General features: G+C 37.3%; 1 protein-coding gene and 1 pseudogene across 2 annotated transcripts in view; one reads left to right on the forward strand and one right to left on the reverse strand.

Annotated features, from left to right (window-relative positions):
* Positions 1–346: 346 nt before the first annotated feature.
* On the reverse strand, positions 347–865 carry LOC133751407 (large ribosomal subunit protein bL17m-like; annotated as a pseudogene).
* Positions 866–6,469: 5,604 nt separating this feature from the next.
* Positions 6,470–26,390, forward strand: part of CCDC39 (coiled-coil domain 39 molecular ruler complex subunit) — a 44,278-nt gene continuing 24,357 nt past the window's right edge. The window contains exons 1-10 of one of the 2 annotated variants that reach the window (XM_062211399.1): positions 6,470–6,663; positions 7,947–8,066; positions 10,162–10,308; positions 12,091–12,249; positions 13,012–13,104; positions 13,202–13,330; positions 17,604–17,795; positions 21,761–21,864; positions 22,177–22,309; positions 23,869–24,063. In XM_062211399.1, coding sequence (XP_062067383.1) covers positions 6,574–6,663; positions 7,947–8,066; positions 10,162–10,308; positions 12,091–12,249; positions 13,012–13,104; positions 13,202–13,330; positions 17,604–17,795; positions 21,761–21,864; positions 22,177–22,309; positions 23,869–24,063 — 1,362 coding nt within the window. In that variant the 5' untranslated portion in view covers positions 6,470–6,573. The remainder of the gene's footprint in view (positions 6,664–7,946; positions 8,067–10,161; positions 10,309–12,090; positions 12,250–13,011; positions 13,105–13,201; positions 13,331–17,603; positions 17,796–21,760; positions 21,865–22,176; positions 22,310–23,868; positions 24,064–26,390) is intronic. The other variant, XM_062211400.1, reaches the window with a different exon arrangement.

Genomic DNA, 26,390 nt, shown 5'->3' on the forward strand with positions numbered 1-26,390 from the left:
TCAGTCTCTATGCTAAGTGTCAAAAACCATAATCACCTTCAGGAGCTGGTTTGGAATTATATGTGTCCCATCTAAACTAGTGTTAAGCAAAATAATACTATACTAAACACACAGAACCCAAATCCAAGAACCAGAAATTCAAGCCATGAATCTACCAGCTCAGGTAGACTGATAATTTACATATTTTTATTCTCCAGAAACCCCAGAGGAAGAAACAAAAAAATCAATTTATATATATTCAAGAAAGGAATTTTATCTACTGTGCAAATCAAAGGCCATCTGACTTCTTAGAAGATTCTGGAACCCATTAAGACTGTGCATTTCACAACTCTCACTCCAGTTCTTCTCAGACATTAAAAGAGCTACAGAAGCCTGAAGTCATGGGCACTGTGTCTCTGTTGTTAGTTGTGTAGGAGCTGTGAATGCTTGTCTCCTGGTTCGGCCTGAGGTTCTACAGTGGACCTCAGTTGGTTTAAGAGTGTAAGGTTGCTGTCTCTGGGTGGCAGGGGCAGGGCTGGGAGTCAGTTCCATTTACGCTGGATCACTGCCATCTTAGCCCAATCCTGTTCACTTCTATTTGGGATTTTCAGCATTCTCATGTAGCCCCTATTCTGATCTTGATACAGAGGGACCAGTATTTGCAACAGCTTTGAGACCAAGTCCTTCACTGTGAGCCAGAAGTCAGCCATGAGCATGGCTGTTTCATTGGTGTCTTCAAGTTTCCCATTGTCGATGAGTTTCTTGGCATAGCACCACTTCACGTCCATGATGCTTCCATGACTTTGTGCAATGCTAGATTGGATCCAAGACTCAGGCACTGGAATATGAAGCCATGAAATATGGCAGCAGTGGCCAGCAGCTGCATGTTCCCCAGGAATGGGAATTCTTTCTTGATTTCTCTTTCAGCAAGATCATTATTGTATAAAAATGCTACTTTTTAAATGTTGATTTTGCACCCTGTGACTCTATTGAATTGATTTATCAGTTCTAATAACTTTTTGGTGTAGTGTTTAGGATTTATTTGAAATTTTAAAAGACAGCAAACTAATTTGTGATAGAAATAAAAACTGGAACAGTAGTTGCCTCAGGGAGCTAGGGGAAGTGAGAGCAGACATTGGAAAGAGGCAAGACAAACTGTTCTGTGATAGTGGTAACGTTCTACATCTTGAGAGTAGTTCTGAAGAATCAGGCATACGATTTTCTTATTTCTTTGCATGTAAATTTTGCTATAGGGGACAGATGTAAACAAAGGCAAACACAGGCATGGTGAAGTAGTTAAGAGGAAGTCTATTGATTATGGTAGTTTCTTTTAAATTGCCTCAAGAAATAATATGGATTAATGGATGAATAGAGAGACTGAGGTATGGTAACCCCAAAATAGTCAAATGTTAATGATAGGGTCTAGGTACCATCGGTATGTAGGGCCATTGGTGCTTATATTTCAGCCTTTCTTTATGTTACAAACATTTTAGAATTAGATGTCAGGAAGAAAAGATTTCCTTAACTGCTGAGGAGATGGTAGACCTTCCAAGGAGAGTGGAAGTGGGCAGCTGGGTGAGAAGGAGATTTTGGAAGAGCAGCAAGAGATGATGAAATTCTGAATTGGCGTGGTGATGGTGGAAGTGGAAAGAAGTAGAATAAGTATTGCTTTGGGGCATGGGGTGAAATTGAGATGTAACAGTGATGTACTGAAGATGGGAGGTGAAAAAGAGGGAGGAATCACAGATGACAGTCAGGATTTGATTTTATACAGTTGGATAGATGGCTATGTATTTGCTGTAGTATAGAAGACTGAAATAGAAATAGGTTTGAATTATTTGTAGGGTGAAATCAAGAATTCTGTCTTAGACATGTGTACCAGGTTTGAGATATGTATGAGACATATTAATGGATCTCTCAGGTAAAGAGCTAGACATATATTTGAAGGCAGATGTGAGATCTGAGTTAGAGAAGCGTTAATGGAAGCCATTAATAAAATAAGCTGTTTTGGGTGGAATTGTGAATTCCCGCACTCTCCCAGATTCATATGTTGTAGCTCTAATTGCCAGTATAACTATTTAGAAATAGGGCCTTTAAGGAGGTAATTAAGGTTAAATGAAATGAGAAGGGTAGGGCTCTAATCAAATAGTAATGGTGTCTGTACAAAAAGAGGAAGAGACACCAGGACTGCACAGAAAAGAGACCATGAAAGGACACAGTGAGAAAGTGGCCATCTGCAGGACAAGGATAGAGGCCTCACCAGAAACTATCCCTGCTGGCACTTTGATCTTGAACTTTGAGCCTCCAGAAAGGTGAGAAAAAACATTTTCTGTCATTTAAGCCACCCAGTCTGTGGTATTTTGTTATGATGGTCCTAGTATATTAATATACCAGTCATAGTGTTTAAAACCACGAAAATGGACAATGATCATCTAGAAAGCAAGCGTAAGATGAGAAGAGTAGAGTAGAGGGATTTCCTTTGAGTCCTGGGAAATACCAATACTATCTGGCAAAACAGGACAAAGAAAAAGCAGCAAAAGCAATTGAGAAAAGATTTCTCTTATGACAGAGAAAGAATAACACAAGTCAAGAGAAGAAAATGTTTTAACAGGGAAGGAACAGCTGTGTTGAATGCTGCTGCTAGATCCGCTAAGTTGATGATCAAAGTGTGCTCTTGAATAACAAACTTGATTATGGCACCAAGAATAGTTTCTGAGGTGTATATAGCAAAATATACTAAAAACAAAGTTAAAATAAAACTCCAAAACATACTGGTAGAAAAATAGCATTTATACACAAACACTGTACAATAGAAAGCCTTACTATGGTTCAGCAAGACAACTGAATAGGGAGGAATGGGTTAAGAACAAAATAAAGAAATTCTTAGAAGAAATGTGATGCTCCATTTTGTCATTATGGAAATGTCAATTAACAATGAGACACTGCATTTTGCCCTTTAGATTGTGCAGTGTTTAATACTCCATAATATCCAGGGCTCTCAAGGACACTCTCATATTGTTGGTGAGTATGTAAAGTCTTTTTGGAGGGTACATTAGTGTTACTTATCAAAATAAAATGGCTTACATGAGGAGTTTTCCAAGAGTTCATAGAAAACATGTATTATGAAAGAACTTATAAAAAAGCTTATTTTTAACTCCAGTCTTTCATGAATTTTTGAAGTTCTCTATACCTGTTTTCCATTCATTTTACCTCTAAGAATATTAGGTACGTGAGACTATACCTTATTTCACTGAATTTAAGATACGATTGATTTAAAAGTACATCCTAATTTCAGAAATATTAAAATGTGAAAATAAGTATACCCTAAAATTGATGAAATGCAGTATTATTCATTGTAGCATTGTTTAAAAAGTTATAATTGATTGATAATACTGAATTTTAAGCTTCCATTAAAAGACCAATGTAGACTTAAATGTACTGACTTGGAAATGTTAAGAGAAATAAATGAATTTTCTGAAGAATAATTCTAATATTTTATTTCTGTAGGATAAAAACTCACATATGTATATTTTTATATCTTCATTTAAAAAATACTGATAAACACCAAACAGTGGTAATCTCTTAGGAATAGAACTGGCATACAGGTAAATAATATCTTTTCCTTTATAGGTATATGCATTTTTCTATTTTTAAAAAACAAAGATAACATTTTTGCAAAAGAAAAAAATCTTTGTGGTTTAGCTTGGGTGAGGTTAATGACTGGGGAATAAGACAGTAAAATGATAACATCTAATTTAGCATTTTGGGCTTGAGTATTTCACGTTGAGCAACAAAGCTTGTAAAACTGGCTTGTTCTCAAATTTAGGTCTGAATAAAAAACAGGGTTGTGATCTAGAACTTGTAGAATTTAAAAGAGAGTAATATAGGATGCTGTGGTGAGGAGGTGAAGCAGAGATATTATTTTCAGGCAGAACTGTAGAATTTGGAAGATGTATGGATATTTTGTTGAGAATTAAATATTGTATAATTGTCATCCTTAAATTCAGGAAATAGAATCCTTGAGACACAAGCTATAGGACTCCCTGCAGGGTTTCAGCTGCTGGACTTATGCCTGTGGTGGGAGGGGAGGACCTACTGAAGACAGCTGCAGTTAAGCATTTGGTAGCTGCAGCTGCCATGGAGAAGCCCATTTCAACCAGCTGGCACAGGCCACGGCAGCTGCCTCAGTACTCACTGCAGGAACTTCGATGGGAAATAAGTAAGCAAATGCTTAAGACACATGGGCAGTAATAACACCAATGAATTTATTTTAAAAACTAATTAATAATTTTCATTTTATTTGGAAGGGATAGAGACAGACAGCAAGATATTTATAAAGAGGAAAATCTTTCCTCTTCTAATTCATTCCCAAAATGCCTGCTATGCCAGGCAGCAGCCAGGAGCCAGGAACTCATTCTGAGTCTCCCGTGTGTGGCAGAGACCCCAGTATTTGGTCATTACCATATGCCTCCCAGTGTGTGCATTAGCAGGGAAGTGAACAGGAAACAGACTGGACTCTAACCAAGCACTCTGATATGGTATGCAGGCATTGCCAGCAGTGTCTTAACTGCTGTGCCAAATGCCTGCCCCACTAATAATTTTAAAAAGTAGCATCGCCACAGTACTCAAGTATAAGGAACTCTGTGTCATCTGAACATAAGCTAGATATTAACATTTTCATCAGTAGGAAATACTAAACTGTTATACAAAAAGTGATTATCTTCTGTAAGGTATTTTAGCTAAAAAAATCCCATTATTCCATAAAGGACAAAATTTCTTCTCCAAAATGTCTTCCTCCCTAGCTACCACAGGGATTTAAGCATTGCAGAAATAGGGATTAAAGTGCCTTGCCAATTCTAGTCTTTGAAGACACTACTGCTAAATCCACAAGATTAGCTTTATGGAAAACAATATAGGTACAATGAGACAAAGCTACCATTGGAGAGTTTCAAAAGTATACTAACATGTCAACCAGAAAAAGACACTTTCAGGACAATTGAAGAAATATGAACACAAAATAGTTATTAGACGATATTGAAGAAATATTATTTTGTTAGGTGTGATAAGGATACTGTGCTTATGTTAGAATATATTAACCATTCTAGCAATGCTTGCTTGAATATTTTAGGGATGAAATGTCATGATCTCTGTGATTTAAAGTACTTCAGCAAAACATACAGATGAAGCCAAGATGGCAAAAATATCAAGTTAAATTGAGATCGCTACTCTTATATACATTAGAAATTTTTATAATAAAACTTTAGCAAGTCTTGGTAAAATAAAATTCAATATGGCAAAAAAGTTACCAATTGTTACATTTTGGATATGTTAAATTAACAAACATACATATATTTTCCATCACTTCACCTCAGAGAGCCTCAGATTTCTTATCTAAAAAGTGCAAAGATAAGGTGTTTTTTTCTTTCTGGTTCTGAGATGGTATACAACAGACACTTATATGCCCCAGCAGATAGTTAAAATTAGTCAATTGGTGAAGTGCTTGTCAGTCTAAAGGGGGTGCCTCTCTAGCAGAAAATAAAAGTAAATAAGTAAATAATGTTTAATAAATAGCCTTTTGATAATGGGGCCTTTGTCTTTTTTTTTTTAAGATTGATTTATTTGAAAGGCAGACACACACACACAGAGAGAGAGAGAGAGAGAGAGAGAGACAGAGACAGAGACAGAGACAGAGACAGAGATCTTCTATCTGCTGGCTCATTCTCCAGACGGCCGCAAAGTTCAGGGCTGGGTCAGGCTGAAGCCCAGATCCTGGAACTCCATTCAGGTCTTAACGTGAATGGAGGTCTGAACGCTGGCTTGGAAAGCGAGGGGGCATTTGATTGCAGGCATCCGATAGGCGGTGGGATGTGGTTCACCAAAGCAACCTTCTTAGCTGGCTAACTTCTTTCGAGAGGGGAAAATACAGATTTTAAAGAAATTCCATAGTTCTAAATGTTAGCAAGTGAAAACCTGAAGACCAACCAAGGTACAAAGCGGCGTGCAGGTCACCAATCCGCAGTCCATCCTTTGGGGTCAAAAGAGCACTGAGATTAGGTCAGGAGAATTAAACAGACCAAGATCAGAACACCCAACAAGGATTGTAGGGAGTGAATTGTTTCTAACTACGTCCGCATCGGCCTGCTTTTAATTCCAGTAGTGACTGGAATCCCAGCAAATACCGCTGATAAAGAAAACCCGGCTTCATTAGCTCTCATCGTCGTCAGGATATGGGACTGCTGTGTGGCGCGGGTCCCTCCAAAGCAACCTGTGGGAACCCTTCGGACGGATTTTACGCCCATAGGGAACGCTGGGTGGCCTTTTGACAGAGAACTTTGCCACCTCCTGGCCGCTCCCGAGAACCAAAAAGAGAAAGTTTCTTCGAACCCGAGGTAGAGTTCCCGACCGGAAGTCTCGCCTCCCCGCCTGAGCACTTCCTGTTTGGTAACTAAGGGCGCGGGACGGTTGCTAAGGGCTGTGGCGGTCCCAGCAGCGGAGCTGTGCGGCTGGCGCGGGGGTATCAAGTGCGGTTCGGTCGGTGCAGGGCAAGGCTGATATTTCTTCTGCACCCCGTCGAGCGTTTCCTGTCCGTCTGCCATGAGCAGTGAGTTCCTGGCGGAGCTGCCTTGGGAGGACGGGTTCGCCATCCCGGTGGCGAACGAGGAGAACAAGCTACTGGAAGACGAGGTGAGGCTCAGGAGTAGGCGCGGACGGGGGAGAGTTTGTTGGAGGACGTTTTCTGGTTGGCAGCGTTACCCCAGCCCTTTTATTTCCCTCCTTTTCTTTCCTCACCCGGCCCCTTCCCTGTCTAATGCTCCCCCGGTACCATTTCCTTCCTCTCTCACCGGCCTTCCCTTTTCGGTAATTGTTAAGCATTGAAGCATTTTTAGTGGAACAGTAATTGGTGTTGAGGTATACAGAGCCCGAATCGTGATTGTCTTCCCGCGCACACTCCATTTCCTCCATTCTCGCCTCCTGGGCAGGAGGGGAAAGACTGGCTCTTGTGTATTGTTTTCCTTCCCAGAAATTGCCTGGGCTTTGCATGGCAACAGTTACTGGCATTGCCTATTCACAAAACACGTTCTGCTTGGTACTTCTTTGTGAGTTTCTGCCCATGAGGTGTGAAGCTAAAAGTGACATCAGATGTTTTCAAGAATGTGAAAGGTACTATCCTCACAGAATGACAAGGTATTTTACGTTGTAAGAGCACACGTAGACCTACTACAATTCACAGCAGTTGTTAAAAAAAAAAAAAGTCTAACTAGGCAGCAAACTTTTAAAACATTTAGCCTCCAGTTTAAAGTTACATCCTTTGGTGATATGTTGCGTAAAGAAAGGTCCAAGAGTAGAGGTTTCTTAAGCAACTTCATAAAATAGAAGATTAAGTTTTCTAAATGAAAACCCCTTGGCCCTATCTTTTAAAAAGAATTGGAAATGCTTTTCCAAATATTCTGACATATTTATTCAGGTGTAATTTAGGAGGCTGCATTTTTCTTTCCCCAAAGACAGGCAACATTACTAATAAAAGAGACCCAGGACTGAAGGGTGGCAATAATATTAAGTATCCAACACTGGGTTCAATTCCTACTTACTAGCCCCAATCCTGTTTCTTCTATAAAATGTGGTAAGTAAAATGATTACCTCGCTGGGTTGTTTTAAGGCTGTAAAGACATATGTAGGCTAAAGTTCATTCAAATGTTAGTTTTTGGTATTGTTTCCACGATGTTTGTCTCATAGGATTTTATGTACATTATTATATGAATATTAGCTACTTTGAACAATTTCAGAGTAGTAAAAAGAAGAAAAATGAAGACTGTAATTGCTGCTCCTGGATAAACTCTGACATTAAAAAAACAACTCTTATAAGTAACTCAATTAGAATACAAGAGTATAAAATAAACATATGAGATATTCTCTCCCAGAAGTGTCCACTTGTGGCCACAGAAGTGACAATCCTTTATTATTTACAGTTGTCAAAGCTTCAGAATGAAAGATCAAACTTGCAAGATCAGCTACGTGACTATGAAGATCGAATTAATGCTATGTCTTCTCACTTCAAAAATGTTAAGCAGGAGTTCTCATTTACACAGGTACAGTAATATTGAAATATATGTTGACTATGTCATGTGTAGTTATGGCATACTTCAAAGTGAATTTCTATCTGTGATTTTGTTTTATAGCTACAATGAGAAATGTTAGTGTGATTAAATTATTGTGAGCATAACCTTGAACCTGAAAGTACATAGGAAAGAGTTTGAGAAACTAACCACTGCTACTAATTATAAACAAAAATAGTTCACATGAAACAAGAAATCATCATTTAAACAATCTAATACAATATTAGGCAGCAGTTTATATGAGAAGGATACAGTGATGGCAGTGATAAATAATGGCTAATAACAGAAACACAGCTAATATATTTTGTTTCTGTGTCTTTAAGTTTTCAACACCACCCAATAGTGCCATTTTGAGTGGAGACTAATAGTCTGTATACTTCAGGAACCCCTTGGACATCATAGTATTTTAGCATACTTCAAGAATTGAAATTTGTAATGACAAAAACTAAAGTGAGGGTCCTTCAAAAGTTCATGGAAAATGGCTATTATGAAAAAACTATGCATGGATCTCAAAATTTTTTTGCAACAAAATAAACTTATCTATTAAGTCAATTTTTCTTCAAACTTTGGAACTCTCCTTGTGTTTAGGAGACACTATGTTCTGTATTTATGAAATACATGAAATTGTTTACCTTAAGTAAAATTAAAAATAAAATAATAAAAATCATCTGAGAAGGTGTGTTGCATTTTAAAATATTAGCACAATTACAATAAAATTAAAAGTTGAAGTGGTTAAGAAGTTTCTGTTTTGTGAACAATTTTTTCAAGGATAGGAAGTCATTACCTGAGGGTGCCTAACAAACCAGACAGCTTAGCAAATCAGCACTGACACATTTACTAGCTTCTGTGTCAAACTATGTTTTTTTTTTTTTTAAATCTACATTTCTGAGAAAAAGTATGTAATTCTTAAGAATGAACAAAACCTTTCATAAATAATTTGTAATATAGATAAGTAACTATTTCATGGATTATACATGTCACTAGAAACTTAATAAATTTAATGAACATTAAATAACAATATTCAGGATTTCTGAATCCTGATGTGAATGAGTAGTTGTAAACTTGAACAGCATTTTCCCTCAAGGTATTAAACTCCTGAGTTATGGTTTGAGAAAGTATTTGTCTCTTTATAGGTATGTCTGATTACTATCAAACTTCAATAATTTAATATAGACAAAAGGCAATAAATCTCCTACCACATTATGAGCTTTAATTCTGTAAAATTAATACTGAGAGTATTAACTTTGAAGCACTACAAGATCAATTATCAACAGATACCCTTTTATTAAATGAAACTTAACATAAGGCATGTTATATACTAAAATATTTTAATTATTTTAAAATTGTCTCTGTTATTGAGAATGTGTGATTCAATCATACAAACATCTCATTTTCAAATAATTTTTTCATCGATATTTCTTACTTGTAGATAACCAATGAATTATATCTTGTAAGGCTCACCATAAAAACTTCAGTTTTCTTTCGTTTTCATAGATAACATAATATCTGAAAACTGCTGACTCCCAGTCCATTGTCTAGCTTTCTTAAAGCTAGTGAGCAACATCAATTACGTGTAATCACAGTCTAATATGCTATACATGTCAGAGTAGTACACGTAATAGAACTTAATCTAAGTGTTTTGTGGAAACTTTGTATTTTTTTTTTTTTTTTTGGACAGGCAGAGTGGACAGTGAGAGAGAGAGACAGAGAGAAAGGTCTTCCTTTGCCATTGGTTCACCCTCCAATGGCCGCCACATGCAATCTGAAGGCAGGAGCCAGGTGCTTCTCCTGGTCTCCCATGGGGTGCAGGGCCCAAGCACTTGGGCCATCCTCCACTGCACTCCCAGGTCATAGCAGAGAGCTGGCCTGGAAGAGGGGCAACCGGGACAGAATCTGGCACCCTGACCGGGTCTAGAACCTGGGGTGCCGGTGCCGCAAGGCGGAGGATTAGCCTGTTGAGCCATGGCGCTGGCCTGGAACTTTGTATTTTTTTATCTAATGTATTATTATAAATGTTTTATAATATTAAAAATTTATAAGTCTTTCTGTTTTGTATATTCTTCTGTAGTCTCTTTACAAAGCAAGGGAGCATGAGATTGAAAGTGAAGAACATTTTAAAGCCATTGCTCAAAGAGAATTGGAACGAGTGAAGGATGAAATCCAACGACTGGAAAATGAGATGGCTTCAATACAGGAAAAGAAGAATGATAAGGAAGTATGTGTTGCAATGTGATTTCAAATTTCGTTCTTCTTCTTCGTTGTCCGTTACCAAACGAGCATCAATTTTTTTTTTTTTTCAGTATAGAAAAGGCATTCATTAATTTCCTGGCTTTTACCTACATTGTGTTTTTTGAACAATGAAAAGCACATGGAGTTGTGATTTGAACAGAACAATGAGAGTATTGCATTCCTCCACACTCCTGCCCCATATTTATTCAGCAGTTACTTACTGAGACTTAATAAGTGCAAAGTATCCATGTTGGACACCTGTTACAAAATGCTAGAATAATTTGTAAGTGCTACATTTGTTACAGCCACAGCCATAGTTTACAAATCACTTTTAGTTTTGAGTTTAATTTGAAATTTTCCCTTTCATGTTAATTTGTCAGCTTTGTGACTCTAATATTAAACTGCTTTAACCTGTTTTTCTCTTTTCTTTAGTTTTTTAAAAGATTTATTTATTTGAAAGGCAAAATTAGAGAGAGAGAGAGAGAGAGAGAGAGCGCCGCGCGAACTTGCTTCTGTCTGCTGGGTCACTCCCCAAATGGCTGCAATGGCAGGACCATAGCTCAGTCAGGCCAAAGCCAGAAGCCTGGAACTCCATCTGGGTCTCCCACATATGTGTGGCAGTGGCCCAGCCTTTTGAATCATGATCTACTGTTTGCCCAGGTGCATTATCAGGGAGCTGTTCAGAAGTGGAGCAGTCACGGCCGGCGCCGTGGCTCAACAGGCTAATCCTCCGCCTTGCGGCGCCGGCACACCGGGTTCTAGTCCCGGTCGGGGCACCGATCCTGTCCCGGTTGCCCCTCTTCCAGGCCAGCTCTCTGCTGTGGCCAGGGAGTGCAGTGGAGGATGGCCCAAGTGTTTGGGCTCTGCACCCCATGGGAGACCAGGATAAGCACCTGGCTCCTGCCATCGGAACAGCGCGGTGCGCCGGCCGCAGCACGCTACCGCGGCGGCCATTAGAGGGTGAACCAACGGCAAAAGGAAGACCTTTCTCTCTGTCTCTCTCTCTCTCACTGTCCACTCTGCCTGTCAAAAAAAAAAAAAAAAAAAAAAAAAGAAGTGGAGCAGTCAGAATTCAAATTGGCACCTATGGGATGCTGTGATTACAGGTGACAGCTTAATCTGCTGTGCTAGAATGCTGGTCTTCAATTTTCTTTACTTTCAGATACTTGATTTGAGAGCTCTTTCTGTATTCTGATTCTTGTCTTTATACATACACACACACACACACACATATAAGTGGAAATATACATACATATGTTCGGTTACATACACATTTATTGTAGTTTTATAATATTTATAAATGTAGTGTTATTTTCTTTTATTTATACATTGTTCTGTTTTCTTTTATAAATCTGGATTTGTTAAATAACTAAAGAAATAGTTTTCTCTCCCTTACGATTTTTAGTTCATTTCGAAATGCTCCTGAAGGGCTCTTGTCAAGCATGATTTTTTAACCAACACTGTCTAGTGATATGGGATGGCTTTGGTAGAATGACTGGGGTTGCTATGAGGGAGCTACCGTAAGCCTCCAGCCTTTTTAAGTGGCCTTTGGCTCAACTACTATTCTCAACTAGTACAATCACCTCTCTTTTCTTTTATAACTAAAGAATTAAAATTCAATTGTAATAGTTGTACAGTAAAATATATTATAAACATATGGAAGACAGGAATAGAATTTCTTAATGTTTTGTAGTGTGTAATGTGTTTTATTTTCTTTATATAGTAAGTAATGTTTTGTAATCTTTCTCTCTCATTCTTTGGAAATTAGAATGGCATATTTAAAGCGACTCAAAAATTGGATGGTTTGAAATGTCAGATGAACTGGGACCAGCAAGCTTTGGAGGCCTGGTTAGAAGAGTCAGCTCATAAAGATAGTGATGCCCTCACTCTTCAGAAATATGCAAAACAAGATGATAATAAAATTAGGGTGAGAAATTATAAGTTATTTGTTAAAGTTTCTGTGAATCTGCAGTATATCAACAATTTTATCTAAAAATATACTTAGTGATTTTTTAAAGCAGCAATTCTTAAACTTTTGGGATCTGGGACTCCTTTGAAAATCTAATAAAGCCAAGTATCTTCTTTTTAGGAAAACATACTCAGATACCCACAACATTTTGCTAACAGTTTTACAGATCCTCCAAAGCCTTTTTAGTGATCCATGGATCTCTTGTTAAGAACCTCCTGATTTAGAAGGATTTTTGAAAGCATCTCAGGAGGGAAAATTTAATATTAAAATTACTTATTTGCTATGTTAGCTATTTTGTCTATATAGTTTGAATGTTATATGTAGTTTTTACTAATTTGAGAATGGTTTTATTGATTGCTATATTATAATCATCACTTAAAAATTACAAGTAATACTACAAAGTTATAATTATAAAAATGGTATTTTCTAGTGAATGTAACTCTAGAAGCATTGAAGTAATTTTGAGTAATAATTTAATCTTTTTTTCTGAGTTGCTGTAAAAAGTAATAAAAGTCATTTTGGAAGTAATAGCATGTCACTAAGTTATATGCAAGTATATTAGATTAGCCCTTTGAAGTTAAAAGATAATGAAAAATATATTGTTTTATAGTTGTTTTAGGTATCAAATGAAAAATGTAAAACTACTTAATATTAGATGTGCGAATAGCTTTTAAATTAATAGCATAAATATAAATATTTTTGCATGTAATTATATCATAGGCACTGACTCTACAATTAGAAAGACTAACTTTGGAATGTAACCAGAGAAGAAAGGCACTTGACAATGAACTTACAGAGACTCTAAGTGCACAGGTTGGTTTAATAAGGATTTTTATTTCTTAATTTTTAAGATGATGTTTGCAAAAGCACTTAAATTCACAGAAAATGTTGTTTGCCCTCTGCTTGACAGTTAGAACTGGATAAAGCAGCCCAAGATTTTAATAAGATTCATAATGAAAGACAAGAACTCATCAGACAGTGGGAGAATACAATAGAACAGATGCAGAAGAGGGATGGAGACATAGATGACTGTGCCTTGGTAAAGTGGTTGTTTGGTCTTTGTAATGTTCAGCTCTATTTGTTTCTTTTGTATTTTAACCCATTTCAAATGTGTAAGTCATATTATTATTTGAAAGTCACTTTTGTAGCATGATTTTGGTAAATGTTTCTTAAAGCAGACTATATATACATTTAGAAATGTGATTTTTATGAAAATATTTGCTTATGGTATAATAATCCTCAAAGACTAGATTCTGCCATCTCTGAATTGTGGAACAAGAGAAAGTCAACAGCTAATGTTTATTGCAGTAAAACTGATGCCCAGAGTTACACATGGGTACCCAAGGTGACTTGGATTAAACATATATAATAACTGGCAGTGAGTTACTGGTGTAGAGAAATGAACCTTTTTAGATAACCAGACACAAAGAGGAAGAGTCAGACAAGAAATCTGGACTGCAGTAAAATTTCACTTTTAAAGCTGGGACCCTGATAATGACATAAAAGTGCAGGATGGGGTGGGAACAGTGCACTGATATCACAGGGCTAATGTTAGCTCTTGTTACTCAAGAGGTAATTTAGGAACATGTTTTTGGAAACCATTTAGGAATGAAATAATGGTGAGTAAAGAATATTAGGATGAGTTAGAAAGAAGAAATTGAAGAGGAAAGAAAGTTGGTTGAGAAGGTATGTTAAGTGTCCTTCTGAATCTACTCCATGGAAAGACATTTGTCAAGTAGCTCAGGCCACTCTGAGCTTGAAATTCTGATATCTGGATGTGATTTCTTGTGATTCTCATATTTTAAATTTCTGTAAGTAATGAACATTTTGTCTACAAAATGGGCCATCTTACTAGGAAGGACAAGGGAGAGTTAATCTTTTTTTAAAGGTTTATTTATTTATTTGAAAGGCAGAGAGAGAAAGAATCATCCATCTGCTGGCTCACTCCCCAGAGAGCCAGGGCTGGGCCAGGCTGAAGCTAGGAGCTTGGAACTGCATCCAGGTTTCCCATGTGGGTGGCAGGGCCCAAGTACCTGGGCCATTATCTGCTGCTTTCTCAGGTGCATTAGCAGGGAGCTCGATTGCAAGTAGAACAGCCAGGACTCAGACTGGTGCTCAAATTGGAATGCAGGTGTCTCAGGTTGCTGCTTAACTTGCTGCACCACAACTCAGGCCCCAACGAGAATCAATCTTAACTATGAGGTCCTCTTAATTCTTAGTGCTGGTAGTGATTTCTGTTTCTTAATTTCTTATTGTTTTCAAACATCAAGTTCTGCCTGTTTCTGCTATGGAATTCAAATGCGTCAGACCAGAGAGTATAGATTCAAGATCAGAATTCTCATACAACCCCATGTCTAAATTGACTAGGCTTGCGGACTTGGATAACTTGTAGCTCCCTTGTCTCTTTCACAGGGCTCTTTATTTAAAGGTTAACATCCCCTGACTGTCAGAGGTGGTTCTGTTAGGTGGAGGGATGCTTCTAAATGTTGAACAACTGCTTTCTGTGAACAATCAAAACAGAACAAATAGTTCTCCAGCCCCCATTCCTATGGTGTTAGTAAATGGGTTCTTATAGATCAGTGAGAGGAGGTTGACACTACTGGACCAGGGGAGGTGAAGTTCTTCTCTATCCTCTGAGGGTTTCTGACAGAAAGACAGATTAGCAGAAGAAAAATATCCAAATATACAAATTATTTACATGTACATGGGAGCTTTCACAAGAAAAACAAAAACTCAAAAGAAGTTGCAAGGTCTAAGTGCTTATATTTAAGGTGGAACAAGGAGTGGTGATTGAGGAGAAGGAGTGAGGAAGGTAAGGGTTGGTTTAGGGGTGGACATTGTGGTACAGCAGGCTCAGCTGCAGCCTGTGATGCCAGCATCCCAAAAGAGCACTGGTGTGAGCGCCCTGGCTGCTCACTTCCTATCCAGCTCCCTGCTAATATATCTGGGAAAGCAGCAGAAGATATCCCAAGTAGTTGGGCCCTTGCCACCCACTTGGAAAATCCAGGAGTTCTAGGCTCCTGCTTTCTGGCTGATGTAGCACTGGTCATTGTGGCCATTTGGGGAGTGAACCAGCAGATGATTTTCTTTCTTTCCCTCTGTTTCTCCTCCACCTGTGTAACTCTTGTCTTTCAAATAAATGAATAAATAAATAAATAAATAAATCTTTAAGAAAGGGTTGGTCTAACAAAATTCATGCATACAGATTTCTCTTGGCCTTGACTCTCTGTGGTGATAAGAATGTCTTTCTTCCTTTCATTTAGGAATTTTACTTCCTGTTTTTGGGGAAAAAGAGGAAGGTCAGAGTAGCCTTCTTGCACCTGCTGGTATCCAAGTGCCTTTAACTCAAACTGATCAGTGTGCCAAACCAGAGTATTTTGCAGTGGCATATTTTGATCCCCTGCAACTGAATTTGTATGCCTTTGCTCCTCATACTCCAAAACAATTCCTGCCTTCTCAGTGACTTCTTGGAAGGAGCCTGACCATATAGGCCTGAAGCTGAGCTCCTAAAAGAAGCAATATTTAGAAAAGGAAAAATAGGCTGGCGCCGCGGCTCACTTGGCTAATCCTCTTCCTGTGGCACTGGCACCCTGGATTCTAGTCCCTGTTGGGGTCCGGATTCTATCCTGGTTGCTCCTCTTCCAGTCCAGCTCTCTGCTGTGGCCCAGGAGTGCAGTGGAGGATGGCCCAGGTGCTTGGGCCCTGCACTCACATTGGAGACCAGGAGAAGCACCTGGCTCCTGGCTTCGGATAGGTGCAGCGCGCTGGCTGTGGCAGCCATTTAGGGGGTAAACCAATGGAAAAAGGAAGACCTTTCTCTCTCTCTCTCTCTCACTGTCTAACTCTGCCTGTCCAAAAAAAAAAAAAAAAAAAAAAAAAAAAAAAAAAGGAAAAATAGTTTCTATCATACTTTTATTCTAATATATAGATTTTGATATATTATTTACAAGTGTAACCTAAATGGAAAACTATGACTAGCACTATTAAGAAACATGAATGTTAAAGTGGTTTTAAAGCATCTAAGTGATAGAAAAATCAGTATAATGCAGGAAACTTTAGAATGATCATTTAAAATATTTTAAACTTAGGAAGTTTTGACATGTCTCAGTTGAATGAACACAGTAAATAAATAGAACACTAAAACTATATGTTAATTATTATAGAGAACATATGAGAATATTGGATTGAATAAACAAAACATCTTAAAATATTTTACATTTCAGATATGTATGTATTTAGTATGGTGATATGTATAACATTACATGCAGCATTTCTAAAACCTACTTATTTCAAAATATATATCCCCTCTCCCAGTCTCCAGGAATCAGTTGTTTTGTAGGATCCCATTTAGGAAAATTGTTTCTATTTAGAAAAAAATATTAGAAAGAAATACATTTAATGTAATTTTTCCTTCTAATTCATTCAACCTAGCTACTAGCATTGCTTGTAAAAACATCTCAACTTTTTCCCCCATTTTCGTTTCACATTGCTTTAAAAGTTGATGATCTTTAACATGGTATTTGAACATCTTCACAGTTTGTTCCCCAATCTTTTTTCTGGACTCAATCCTTTCATGTGTACCCTACTCTTTCTTTTTTTAATTTTTTTAAATTTTTTAATTTTTTTACAGGCAGAGTGGACAGTGAGAGAGAGAGACAGAGAGAAAGGTCTTCCTTTGCCGTTGGTTCACCCTCCAATGGCCGCCGCGGCCAGCGCACCGCGCTGATCCAATGGCAGGAGCCAGGTGCTTCTCCTGGTCTCCCATGGGGTGCAGGGCCCAAGCACTTGGGCCATCCTCCACTGCACTCCCAGGCCACAGCAGAGAGCTGGCCTGGAAGAGGGGCAACCGAGACAGAATATGTTGGGTATTTTATTGTTGTATCTCTAAGTCCAGCAAAAGGACTGTGAGAAGACATTCTTATTGAAACCAATAATTAAAATGTCCTTTTCAACAGATGAAAAAAACTGGTCTTTGGAATTTGGAAAATTTCATTGAAACCCAACTTTCTGTGAGAAAAATATTTAGTACTGTTACATTTTTAAAGGTGTTATCCTTCATGTATAAAACTTGATTTTTTTCCCCATCTCTTTAGTAAAGTTCTAGATTGATTAAAGAAAATAGCAATCTGAATTTATAGATATTGTTATGTTAGATATTAGTATTTTTGGTTTTATTCATACAGAAAGTCTGTTTAAAATGTTAAGAGTAAAATAAATATTGACTGTAATAATAGAAAAATAAGCAGTAAAATTCCTTTTAGTTTTGTCATATTAAGCATATATTTAAGTAAACAGATTTCTTTTAATCTCAGAAATTAGCAAGGATAAAGCAGGAAACAAGAGAAAAGGAAAATTTGGTTAAGGAAAAGATCAAGTTTTTGGAAAATGAGGTTGGGAATAACACAGAATATGAGAAGAGAATTTCTGCTGCTGATCGTAAACTTTTAAAATGCAGAACGGACTTTCAGTATCACGAAACGAGTAGAATTCAGCTGAAAGATGAGGTATGTCAACTGGAAAGGCTGGTTTGTGTGTTCACGACAAATGCCCAGAAAAATAAGCATACAGCCTTTCCTTCTGTTAAGGAACTTGTCTTTAGTTCTTTTTGTTATGTCCCTCTGTTTTGTGGAACTTTCCGAATCCTCTGTTGGAGCCCCTGAAAGGTGGGGGTTGTCATTCATATCACAGGTGGTGTTGTGAAGAGCTCCTCCGGGGTTGTGCAGTGCCCAACCTGCCTGCCATGTATGGTGTTCTGAAAGGGGCTCAGGACTAAATGCTGGCTAATGGTCTATGTGGAAAATAATAATGAAAGAGTAGGTAAACATTGGGATTAGTTGTTTGGTGATAACTTGAGGAGTTTTCCCATTACTACATGTGTAGTTGTGGTTTTAACGCTTACATTCTACTTGGAGCTACCTGCTTACATTTAGTTTCTTTCTTAACGGATAATATTTAAGACTGGTGGTGATGAAATACCTTGAGACAGAACAAGGAAGAACAAAACTTCTTCCGCCGTGAGATTCTTTCCTTCTTTTGCAGGCATACATGTCAACTAGACTTTTCCAGTCAGAGAATAAGTGGATTAGGGAAACTGAATTTTCTGCTTTGAGGCCATTGTATCTGAAGTTACCACTGTTTAGGTGGGAAAAGAATAGTTATAGGAAATCCTAAAAAAAAAGGCGGGGTGGGGAGGATTTCTTGCCTAAATTTCATGTCATTGCTGATAACTTATTTTTTTTTTTTTTTAAAATTCAGTTTAGGGACCGGAATTTAGCATAGTGCAAAGTGCCTGCAAGGTAGGCATCCCATATGGGTGCTGGTTTGTGTTCTGGCTGCTTGAATTCCAATCCAACTCCCTGCTAATGGCTTGGAAAAAGCAACAGAAGATGACACAAGTGTTTGTGCTCCTGCCGCCCACTTGGAACACCTGAATGAAGCTCCTGGCTTTGGTCCAGCTCAGCCCTGGCTGTTGCAGCCATCTGGGTAGTGAACCAGTAGATGGAATCTCTCTCTCTCTCTCTTTTGCTGTCTAAAACATCCCCCCCTTTTATGATGTAATTCAGCTTTTTTTTCTTTTTAATATTTTGTTTTATTTTTTCAAAGACAGAGTTAAAGAGAGAGAGAGAGATAGACACAGAGAAAGAGAGGTCTTCCTTCTACTGGTTCACTCCTCAAATGGCCACAATGGCCAGAGTTGAGCTGATCCAAAGCCAGGAGCCAGGAGCTTCTTCTGGGTCTCCCATGTGAGTGCACGGGTCCAAGGACTTGGGCTATCCTCTGCTGCTTTTCAGGCACATTAGCAGGGAGCTGGATCAGAAGTGTAGCAGTTGAACAAAATTCAAATCAGTGCCCACATGGGATGTCAGTGCTGCAGACCTGGGCTTTAACCTGCTGCTCCACAGTATCGGCCCCATAACTCTGACTTTCAAATAAATGAATCAATCTTTTTTAAAAAATTACACAGTGTAAACCAAGTGCAGAAAAGAATGCAGGGGTAGGTTTATTGATTGAATGATTCATTCATTCATTCATAATTTTTGAGCTATAGTTCACATACCATAATTTAGCCTTTAAAGTATACAATGCAGGGGTTTTTGATATATGTAGAGCTGCACAACCATGAGTTTTGTCATCCCCAAAAGCAACTCCATATCCATTTGCAGTCACTGCCCATTTCCCCTTTCTCCCAAATTCTGATGACTACTAATATACTTTCTTTCTCTTTTGAATTTCCTATTCTAGACATTTCATATAAATGAAATCCTACAATATGTAGCTTTTTGTGTCTAGATTCTTTAATATAACAAAGTTTATTCACATTATAACAAGGTCCCTTTTTTAAAAAAAAATACACGTGTTTCTTTTTTAGTTTTACTGTGGTATTATTGGCACAGGAAAAACTCTATATATAGTTTATAACATCGGATGTTTTAATAGATATATTCAATGTGAAATGATTAACACAATCAAGCTAATTAATATAGCTATCACCTCACATAGCTACTTTCTTTTTGCGGTGAGAACACAAAAAGATCTAATCTCTTAGCAAACTTCAAGTCTAGAAGGATCTTCCAAAAGTTAATGGAAAATGTGTATTTTAAACAAATGCATGAATTTCAAGACTTTTTGCACCAAAATAAACTCACATTTTAATTCCATTTTCTACAGACTCTCTGAAATCTCTTCATGTAACATATCTTAACTATAATAATTTCAAGTATATATTACTGTTAACCTATATATTAGCTGTATATTAGCTCTCCAGAACTTTTTCTCTTATAGATGAAGGTTTGTACCCTTTGACCAATTTATAGCCCCCGTTAGCAATCATTCTACTCTGCTGAGTTTGACGTTTTCTGCATTGCATATATGAGATCATGCAGTAATCTTGTTTTTCTGTGTTTGGCTTATTTCACTTGACACAGTGCCCTCATAGTTCATCTATGTTATTGAAAATAGCAAGATTTTGTTCTTTTCAAAGTCTTAATAATATTCTATTGTGTGTGTGTGTATACACATTATGTTTTCTTTTTTGTTATTGCATTGCATGAATTTCTTATATATTCTGGAGATTAATCCCTTATCAGGTTTACATATAATTTATCCTAAAATTTTTCATTTGATGTAATTCTACTTTTTTTTTCTTTTCTTTTCTTGTCTGTGCTTCGAATTGCAACAAATCCAAAAACATCATTGTGGAGACTAACATCAGGGGTCTTTTCCGTTATGTTTTCTTCTAGGAGTTTTATGGTGTCATATCTTTAATTTGTTTTACATTAATTTTTTTGTATGGTGAAAGAGAAAGTTGCAGTTTCATTATTTTGCATGTGGATATCCTGTTTTTCTATCACCATTTATTAAAGAGTCTATCTTTTCTTCACTGTATATTCTTGGAAACTTTGTTGAAAATTAGTTGCCTATATATATATGTGGATTTATTTCTTAGTTCTCTATTTTGTTCCATTTGTTTGTGTGTCAGTTTTTCTATCAGTTCTATATTTTGATTTTCTAGCTTAGTAATATAGTTTGGAATCAGGAAGTATGATTGCTCCAGCTTTGTGCTGCTTGATCAAGATTGCCTTAGTTGTTTGGAGTCTTTTATAGTTCCAAATGAATTTTAGGATTGTTTTTTCTATTTTTATAAAGAATAATATTAAAATTTTGATATGGATTTTATTGCATCTGTAGATAGCCTTGTGTAGTATGAGCCATTTAACAGTGTCATTTCTTCCAATCCTTGAACACAGGATATATTTTTATTTAGTTGTGTTCTCTACAATTTTTTTAATGACTGTTTACAGATCTTTAATTTTTGGCTAAATTTATTCCTATTTTTTTCTTTTTTAGTACTATTTTAAATAGGATTGTTTTCTTGATTTCTTTTTCAGAAGTTTGTTGTTATTATATAGAAATGAACTGGTATTTAAATGTTGATTTTGTATTCTGAAACTTTACTAATTTATTTACTCATTCTAACAGGTTTTTTTTTATGGCATCTTTAAGGGTTTTTGAAAAGGTTCTAAATTATGGACAAGATTCATGTTTTAGATTTTCTGTTTAACACTTTATGTGTCATTAGTTAGGAGGATGATACAATAGTCTTGAGATTTTTCCAAATGCAGTTAAACTTATGATTTTCATGAGCACTTCATACATATATGTTAATTTATCTTCAATCTTATGATGTGTTCCCCTGAATAGGTCTAGTGATAACAGGTGTTTTTGCATTTTCTTTCAATATATATGTAGATAATTATAATTTGCCAATATGATAAAACAAAGCCATTTAAAGCTTGATAGCAGGTCAATAAGAAAATCTGTTAATGTATACTGATTATAGAAAAATGGTTACTATCTTTATAGATGTTATATAGATTGAAACTTAAAGCGGGAAGACTAGACCTTCCCAGAAATGAAGTGATATGATATAGAGCAAATATATACTTTTTATCTGTTAAATAACAAATAGCTGGATTCTTTGAAAGCCATGGTGAACAGAACTTCTGGTGATTTAGAAGCTCTGAGGAAAAACATTTCCAAAATAAAGAAGGATATTCATGAAGAAACAACACGGTAAGAAAAAAGATACTTAAAAATGTTGATGGTTTTTAGAATTTCTTCTAGAAAATCATTAACTACTTAGCATTTTTTGTGAAGAATAATCTCTTGCAAAATTGTAGCTAAAAACTATTTCTGTTTTTATTTTTCATCACAAGGGCTCAGAAGCAGTATTTTAATGACCTATTAATGCACAGTGATAACAAAAGGCTTATAGCAAAAGCAACCTTCAAGTTATATAAAGAAATCTTAGGATAAACCATACTTTATTTTCATTAAGTACTTTGAAGGCGTGTTTTCTATCTTTTCCTCATAAATCCTTTTCAGGTTACAGAAAATTAAAAATCATAATAATATCATACAAAAAAAATTAAAGCAGATTACTGAGAAAACCATGTCTGTAGAAGAGAAAGCTACCAATATGGAAGATATGCTAAAGGAGGAGGAAAAAGGTGCAAAGGTAAAGTGCTTTTAATTTTTAAAAATTTGTAACAAGTTCAACAAGTGTGAATTAATTAGACTTAGGATCAGAGGACTAAAAGGCCTTGTAAGAGGCTTTTCTTTGGTATGAGCGCATTTATAATTTTGGACCTCTTTTTATGTCTTTTTGGTATGATTACATTGTTATTCTAGTTTTAGACCTCTTTTTATATGTTGCTTCTGAACATATTCTCAACCTCCTCTCCAAAGCTACTAATTCTCTACTTGCTCTACTTTCAGCATTTAACTTTGATGTCTCCTTTTGAAGGTAGCCCTTTCACTGTGCCCTGGATTCCATTCTTTCGCTATACCTACTGTGCCCATGACCCTGCCATCATTCATACATCTGAATGTATATTGTATACATACCTTGAAAAGTGCCCTTGTTTTACAGCTCGTTTCTATTTGATGATCATTTTATTTTTTCATTTGTGATTAGATTCCCCTGGTGATCTACATTCACTATCCATATTTCTTCATCATCAATTTTCTCTTTAACCCTTTATAACCTGGCATTAATTTTTTGAGGAAATGGGCTCTGAAATGCTATCACTTTACTAACTCAACTGGCATTTCCCCTTCTACCTCAAGCTTTTTGACATATAGATAGCAATGTTAAAGGAACTAAAAAGGCTGCTTTACCATTTCCTCCTTAGAAAGTTAAAAATGATTACAGGTAAGTGTGACTGGGCATCATGGTCATCACTTCTTGCTTTTACCCTTTTTTAGGGGTGGGGACAAGGGTAGCTGAAGATGGGGGACAAAGTCCCTAAATACTTTCTGAGACTTGTATAAAATAGGATTTCATTTATACTTGGATGGAGTCCCGCCTCCTCAGTTTTCTGGGTAATTGCTGAGTAATGAATTATGTAGCAATCTTAACTTGAATGGTATTTGAGTCCAGATTGTACATCAGTATTTTAAAATAGGTATTTTTCCCCCTAAGAGCATCCTTTCCTACAGCACTGGAGATGGGACAGTATTAGAACTCAGAAACTTATTAAGACTGTGAAATTCATTTCAGTTAGACATTTTGATCTCAGGGAATATTATAAGCTTCTGAATTTTTTTGAAGACGTTATCTAAAATACATAATAAAAAAGATTGTCAGCAGGGATCTCACCACATTTTTTTTTTTTTTTTTGAGATAGTACTCAAAAGAAGGTAAGTCGTTGATGATGTGATTTCTCTGCAAAGCCCACTAGGCTTGAGAATACTTTGTGAACTTACAAGCATGTCTACAGCAGATTTTATTTTCTGAGGAAACCAATGAAATGGCCAAGTTCTGAGGCTAGAGCAATGTGGGCTGGAATTAAGATGATTGGTCAAGGTGCATTATAATAAAGTTGCCAGAAAAAAAAGTTACGACAAGAAGTAGTGGAAGATTTGTTGAAATTGGGGGGGAGTCCTTTATATTCTTAAGGGCTGCAGTGTTGAGAACAAGGGCTCAAGTTTATGAGCTCCAAATTATAATGTTCACATAAATAAAACATTTCAAGATTTCATAATTTCATTAACCACTGCCATTCTTATTATTAGGAAGTGGAAGTTCAATTGAACATAGTGAAAGACGTGCTGTTTAAGAAGGTTCAGGAGTTACAGACAGAGAAAATGAAAGAAAAAGCTGTTATGTCAGAAATTGAAGGAACCCGTTCCTCTCTGAAACATCTAAATAATCAGTTACACAGACTGGATTTTGAAACGTTGAAGCAGCAAGAAATTATGTACAGTCAGGTAAGGTGGTGCTTTTGTGGCTATGTTCCCTAAAGGTTTGTAAGCACTCTTCCCAAAGGATAGATGCAGAGAGTGGACTCTCATATCAGTTCAGTAGTAGGGGGGAGGAGCTTTAATTGCGATTTTTTCCCATCTGAGATAAATGGGCAAGAAGATGAACAACTCTACTGAGGCAGTACCGTGGTTTAAAGGAATCCAGGGCAACTGGACCCAGAGTAAAATAAAAGAAGGTGTAGGATAGAGGAAACTAAGAGAAATTGTAGGTTTGAACCTTAGTTGTGCAAACAGGCACCCACATCTCTACCCTCAGGGCGATAGTATTTTTTGGTTTTTCCTTTTTCTCTTCTATTTATATATTCAGGTCAATTATTTTTTTTAAAGATTATTTATTTGAAAGAGTAACAGAGCAGAGAGAGGGAGAGAAAAGGAGAGAGAGAGTGAGAGAGAGAGGTCTTTCATCCACTGGTTCACTCTCCAGATTTCCACAATGGTCAAGACTGGGCTAGGCTGAAGCCAGGAGCCAGGAGCTTAGTCCAGATCTCCTACGTGTGGCAGGGGCACAGTACTTGGGCCATGTTCCACTGCTTTTCCCAGGCACAATAGCAGGCACCTGAATCAGAAGTGGGACAGCGGGGATATGAACCAGCGCAGGTGTTGGTTTTATCCTTTACTCCTCATCACTGGTTTCAATATTCAGATTAATCCTTAATGTCCTTCATCTCCATATCCTAATTTCCTCAGTTGATATATCCTTGGTTTTCTCTTTTTTATTTTAAAAATTAATTAATTTTCTTAGTTTTTAAGGTGAACAAATTTCATGTATGTCATATGTACAGATTTAGGAGCATAGTGATACTTCCCCCCACCCTCCCTCCTGTCCATGCTGCCACCCTACCTCCTTCCTTTCTTATTCTTTCTTTGAAAATTTTTTTAAAGATTTATTTTATTTATTTGAAAGACAGAGTTAGAGAGAGAGAGAGGTCTTCCATCTGCTGGTTCACTCCCCAGGTGGCCACAACAGCTGGGGCTGCACTGATCTGAAGCCAGGAGCCAGGAGCCTCTTCCAGGTCTCCCATGAGGGTGCAGGGGCCCAAGGACTTGGGCCATCTTCTACTGCTATCCCAGGCCATAGCAGAGAGCTGGTCGGAAGAGGAGCAGCCAGGACTAGAACCAGCACCCATATGGGATGCCGGCGCTTCAGGCCAGGGCGTTAACCCACTGTGCCACAGCGCAGAACCCTTTCTTTGAATTTTTACAATGATCTGCTTTCAGTCTATTTTATACTCATAAGACTAATTCTACACTAAGTAAAGAATTCAACAAATCGTAAGCAGAAAATAACACTGTTCCTCAGCAGTAGAGACAAAGGCTATAAACAATTGGTGAATTCAAAATGCCAATTTTCCTCATATACATTACATTTTTTTGTACTTTATTTTAGTTAACACAAATCAGGGAAAACATATGATATTTGTCTTTTAGGGATTGGCTTATTTCACTAAATAAGGTACACCCATTTGTTGCAAAAGACAGGATTTATTTTATTTACTTGAAAGGCAGAGTTACAGAGAGGAAGCGACAGAGAGGTCTTCCATCTGCTTATTCACAGAAATGGCCACAACTGCCGGGGCTGAGCCAAGATGAAGCCAGGAGCCAGGAGCTTCTTCTGGTCTCTCACATGGGTGACAGGGGCCCAAGCACTTGGGCCATCTTCTACTGCCTTCTCAGGCTCATTAGCAGGGAGCTGGATCAGAAGTGGAACAGCCGGGACTGGAACCAGACCCATATAGGATGTTTGTGCTGCAAGCAGCTGCTTAACCCATTACGCCATAGCACCAGCCTCTCTTTTTTCTTTTTTCCTTAAAATTTTTTTTTTTTTTAATTTGAAAGGCAGAGTAACAGAGAGGACGAGACAGAGACAGAAACAGAGAGAGAGGGGAGGAGAGAATCTTCCATCTGTTGGTTCACATCTGCAAATGCCTGTCGCCAAGGCTAGACCTGGCTGAAGCTAGGAGTCAGGAACTCCATGTAGGTCTCCCACATTGGTGGCAGTAACTCGAGCACCTGGGTCATTATCCACTGCCTTCCCAGGAGCATTAGCAGGAATCTGGATGAGAAGAATGGAGTTGTCAGGACTCGAACCAGGCACTCCTATATGGGATGGCAGTGTCCCAAGCAGTGGCTTAATCTGCTATGCCATAATGCCCTATACCTATTGTTTTTTCAAAATTACAAATGCTAAAGTATAATTACAAAATTCATTTGAAGTTCATTATGCTTGAACATTTCATAGCTAATAATTTGTGACTGTCTTTTTTGCACCCCCC

This window comes from Lepus europaeus, chromosome 2, assembly GCF_033115175.1.
Source record: "Lepus europaeus isolate LE1 chromosome 2, mLepTim1.pri, whole genome shotgun sequence".
NCBI lineage: Eukaryota > Metazoa > Chordata > Mammalia > Lagomorpha > Leporidae > Lepus > Lepus europaeus.